The sequence below is a fragment of the Mytilus trossulus genome, chromosome 9 (assembly GCF_036588685.1).
Source record: "Mytilus trossulus isolate FHL-02 chromosome 9, PNRI_Mtr1.1.1.hap1, whole genome shotgun sequence".
Lineage (NCBI taxonomy): Eukaryota > Metazoa > Mollusca > Bivalvia > Mytilida > Mytilidae > Mytilus > Mytilus trossulus.
The window spans coordinates 67,925,774-67,931,228 of record NC_086381.1 but is presented as its reverse complement, the minus strand read 5'-3'; the positions used below and the strand labels follow the sequence as shown (position 1 = coordinate 67,931,228).

Below are 5,455 nucleotides of genomic sequence, written 5' to 3'. Positions count from 1 at the left end.
CAACAGTTGTAGAATTATAATTGTGTTGATTTGTACTCATTTCTCTCTTAAAATTAATATATTATTAAATCAAAGGGCACTTTACACCTGGTAAGGCGTGAGTTCGCCATTATTCTAAAAGATATGTTTATTTTTTTGTTATATTAATAAATAGATGGGAAAAAAACTGTAATGATCGATCACCTTAACTACTGATTAAAACATATTCAAATGCATTCCAAGTCAGTATTGTCTTCAGGCTTGAAATAAACGATGGATTCTTTCGAGTTTTGTCGAGTTAGACTTAGTTTTCTAATTCCTTTTTCTTGATATGAAAAATCGTGTTTTCTATGTGGAAATTAATATCCAACATAGTATGACAGCTGAAAATCAATTATCTCAAAATAACAAAGTATTACAATGAACGAGTTTTAGTTCATATTTTATTCAATTGTTCAACAACAATTACATCATATATTTTGTATGATTAATAATATTTTGATTGTCTTGATTTTAAATTGTCTTGATTGTAAATTGTCTTGATTGGCAAATCATTATAGTACTCAGAACATATCTACAGTAATAATCTTACTCGTTGTCTGACATGAGTTTGAGTACAGTTCTTGAGGTAGTATATTCGACAACATAATCTTAGATATGACATTGTATGATGATTCACAACTAGTTCATATCATTCTTGGCTGAGGCGAAATTGCACTTAAATCCAGTCGATATCAAATGGCCAGCCATTGTTCACGCATGTTTATCCTCAAATGATCCTTTTAGCCCAAATAGAGTTGACTCTGCCAATATGAGCAGCACTAGTACAGTGGAATACGGATACCAGGTTTTGGATGCCACTGCATACTTGTTGAGACAGGACGTCATTTTCGCTCATAAACACCGCAATCTATTACTCAATTTCAACCATCTCACTTCACATAATGGATGCAGTTGTAACCACAATTATGAAAGAGCTGGTTAAAATAAGGATGAAGAGCAAATCCTTTATTGGATATTCTGAAGGATTTCTGAAAAAATAAAAATATGACCTGTTATTGTTTGGCATTAACGAAAGTGTTGAAATGCATGTTGTTTTACTACAATATTATACATACATTCTATATCATCAAAATACACGAAAACAACTTTGTAAACTAAGGTTATTAGAAGCATAGATTTTGATTATGATCAGGATCTTTAAGCATGTGATTAAAAAAAAATTCAAGAAATATATTCGAATACTAAAGAAAGTAAAGTTTACTAGTCATTTAAATACTGTGTATTTTTAATGGTGTATTTTTTTTATCATTATCATGATCAATGTATTTGTGTTGCTCCACCTATACAAACAGTAATAGCGCGTTATCAATATGAATAAGCATAGCTGGTTTTTCATCGCTTACATTCTTTATTACACTTATAAATAAAATTTGATAAGTGTCGAATGACAAAAATATATATCTTTTTAGTTAAAAAGTATCACGAGAAACCTACCTCATCTATTATAATAGTATCGTTGTTGCTGTCGGTTCTGAGGAGGTCTGTACTGCTGTTGTCTGTACTTTTGTTGATCATTTTGTGGTTGGTTGTACTGATTAGCTGCATATTGTTGTTGATCGTACTGAGTAGTTTGATACTGTGGTTGGTTGTACTGACGAGATTGATACTGTTGTTGATATCCTTCGTTTTGAGAAGTTTGATACTGTGCCTGGTGGACCTGTGGAGCTTTATACTGTTGATTATACTGTTGTTGGTTGATCTGACGTGTGTCGTATTGAGATGCCTGATACTGTTGTTGGTTGTTCTGATGTGTTTTGTATTGAGGTGCCTGATACTGTTGTTGGCTGTACTGAGGTGCTTCGTACTGATTCACTTCACGCTGGGACATCTGATGTTGCTGGTATTGGCCATCTTCATACTGAGATGATTTATGATCTGGTTGTCCATACTTGCGAGTTTCTATCTGGGGTGATTTATAATCTGGTTGGCCGTACGAACGGGTGTCTAACTGAGGTGAATCATATGTTCGCTGTTTTTGCTGACGTGATCCATATTGACGTTGTTCTGGCTGGGAGGTTTTATACTGTGGCTTTAGTGGTGGTCTTTGTTGATGCTGATTTTGTTGCTGATTTGTCAGAGTAGTTAAACATATATTTTTGTAGCAACCAGGGCATAGTCTTCCACCGAACCAAAACGCAGTTGGTGTGAAACATTTAAGAGGATAGTTTGAGTAAGTACAGTCCAAAACTGGACATTCTTTCAGTGGCTGCTCTTCTTCAACGGAAACTGTTCTGCTGTAAGACATACCTGCAAAAATAAAAAAATAAAAATCGTCAATATATTTTTGCAGTTGTGGGCAGATATGTATGAACATTAAAATCGTTACATAATTGATTTGAATAAGTATCAATTTAAAGGAGTTTTTAGTTTTTTTTTATCTATTTATCAACTGTCATGCTTTGTATAGGCTTAATTAACAACATGTGAATTATGAACATATATATATACGGGTGAATGCGTCTGAAAAAAAATCGGTTTCCCAATTAAGAATGTGAGATAGACAGAACTTACTTCAGGAACCATTAAATATGATGCTAGAGTCTAACTGTTGATGTCGTAATATATGCAAACAGACGGTTATACTTTTTAGTTAATTAAGTTTTTGGTACATGGAAAGGCAACTAAAGAATGAAGATAAATATGTAGATAATTCAGTGGCAGCATCAATACATGATAAAACTATGAAGGAAAAATGCATTGTTTATATAAATAAATCGATATGTAAACAATCGTAATTTATAAAAAAAAAAATTAAAAGCGTATGTTGCATGAAATAACGCTGTTCTTCTTACCTTTTATTTCTTTAACAAGAAGCATAATTCCGAGAAACAAATATGCGATAATGTGTGAATACATTTTAAATAAATATTCCAGTTTTCAAATAAAAATCAATAAGCTGATTTGCACAACGGTCTTGTCCTAATGAATAGCAATTGAAATTGATGATTTTTGAGAGAACATTTTCTTATATACCTGTTCTTGTTCAAGCCGAACATCCTGTCAATCAAATCAATCATGCAAAAAATTTATTCATTTGATATGTTTGACTACCGCAGACTTTACATAGATAGGTTAATTATCAATTATTATATTCAAACGTGTAAATCGTCTCTTTATAACATATATTTTTAAATTTGATAAGGTATTCTTTCCCGTACGCCAAAACGGAAATGTGGTTTTTGAAAAGCCTATCCATCATGGTAATGGTTGTCACGTGTAATTGCAAAAATTATCGCCAAATTAATGTTAAAAACCTTAAAAAGATGTTTGTGGTCTAATCAAAAAATTGTTTCTTAAGTAAAATGTAAAATTATCTGTATTATGTATGCAATACATTTTTTATACTGCATGTTACTAAAGGCATTAGGTACACGGCAACCTGGAAACATTTCCTCCTTATATATTAATGCAATGAAGTTTTTACTAAAATTGCCTTAAATTAACATTTACTTAACATTTTGTCACGGATAAAGTGCAAAGCTTTAAACATTAAACTAGCAAAAACAGTGGAAAAGAACAAAGGACGAAACCAAAACCATCATTACGCAACAACAAAAACAACAAACACCATTAGTTAATAGATGTATTATTTTAGTACAAGTATATATTGATGACGTCAAAATGAGAGCATAAAAAGAAAAATAAGATCTAGCTCGTTTTGATAGGCATACCAAAAAGACATCAGAATTGGAAAAAATAGTAGTTTAAAAATTAACTATAGTTTTCAAGTATACGTTTATGTCCTTGCAGTGAGTAGGTGTGCGTAGAAACAATATGCATATGCAAATTATGCAACGCGTTCAAAATACCATTGAAAAATTAAAAAAGGCAATTATGTTTACCCTTTTTTCAAGCGACTTTCTTGTAGTTGTGTTTACTGACAGGATGTCTCGATCAAACCAAATCTCATTGTTAATACAAACTTTCGCAATATGTTTATTGACGAAATGAGTGGGAAACTTACGCCCTCATACATGTGTTAATTTACTTTTTCGTTTAGTGTAATGTAGGCTGTTAATTTGTCTTTTCTCTGTCCCCTTATGCAAATTGTTCAAAACTATGCAATGTATGTGTGTCGTGTTGCATGCAAATATCAATTGTCCAATTTGGTATATATCTTTTTTTTCTGAATGTCATATTAATCGAACTATCAAAATGATTTAGAATAAAATTTAGAATGGAAATTGGGAATTTGACCAAAAGACAACAACCCGACCAAAATTCCACCAAATCTTTAACGCAGCGAAAAATCACGCAACCGGAGTTGATCTTCCGACGGCCCTTAGATAACAATGTGTACTAGTTCAGTGCAATGGACGTCACAAGGAACTCGAAAACATCAAATGAAATTAGATTAAAAAACATACAAGACTGAAAATTGACAGAGGTAAGTTTAACTTGTCTATACTGACAAAATCATTTTAGTATGAGGATATTGAATGCATACAGCCTTTGAATTGTGTAAATTTCCGACTGACTCGATACACCATTACACCATTCAACATTCACCATAACGCCATAACGCCATACACCTTGTGTCATTACACCATATACGTTAGCCCTTTTCACCAACAACTCAACATCTTTGCACCATACACCTCAGACATTGTATCTACACCATCCGAAATTACCCATAATGCAATTTCATTTCAGAGAAAGCGGGCGACTTCAAATTTATTTATTAATTTTAACCAAAAAAAATGTTTTTTCCCAGAACATTGTCAGTTTGGTTTTGACTTATGAGTTTGTAAATCCTCTTGACGTATTTAACATATCTTTTATTTTATTTTATTGATACGATATCATCAAGATCTTAATCATGATAGTAATTCATAGTTGTCAAATTCCAATTGTCAACAAAATGTAAATTTATGTTTTTATTATACAACAAGCATACATTGTTTAATCTAAAACAGCTATCCTGCTATAAATTATTACCCCTATGCTACACTTAAATCACATTGTTCTCAAAATGCAAACTGTGTATTAGTTGAAAAGTTTTAAATTTCCCTGGTATTCAGAAAATATAGATTTGTTTTGAGTGAGAAATGGATTAATGAATAAAAATCCGTCACACATACATCAAATATCGTGTAAAATAAAATTTATGGTAATTCACAAAGATGTATATTTATCATTTCAGCTTTATGTTTTGTTAGATTTGTTTTCGATTGAACATGGTTTTTCACTTGTCTCAATTACAATCAAGCAAGCAATCAATTGGTGTCAAATTTGCAGCTTCTTTCAAGATGTATCTTTAAGACATGAAATAAAAAAAAAACTTAATCACTTTTGCTTACTAACTGAAATCACCTACTTTAATAATATGTATTACATTTATACGGTCTATATCATCAAAAACGGTTCGACGTCTGTATTATAGCTCATCAAACACTGAGATTGTGAGTACTAA

General features: G+C 31.6%; 1 protein-coding gene across 1 annotated transcript; it reads right to left on the bottom strand.

Moving 5' to 3' along the window:
* Positions 1-480: 480 nt before the first annotated feature.
* Positions 481-2,859, bottom strand: LOC134684889 (pyrroline-5-carboxylate reductase 1-like). The gene is made up of 3 exons (XM_063544204.1): positions 2,835-2,859; positions 1,477-2,289; positions 481-1,010 (listed from the first exon to the last, which is right to left on the bottom strand). The coding sequence occupies exons 1-2, from the start codon at positions 2,857-2,859 to the stop codon at positions 1,478-1,480; spliced, it is 837 nt and encodes a 278-aa protein (XP_063400274.1). The 3' UTR covers positions 481-1,010; position 1,477.
* Positions 2,860-5,455: the final 2,596 nt, after the last annotated feature.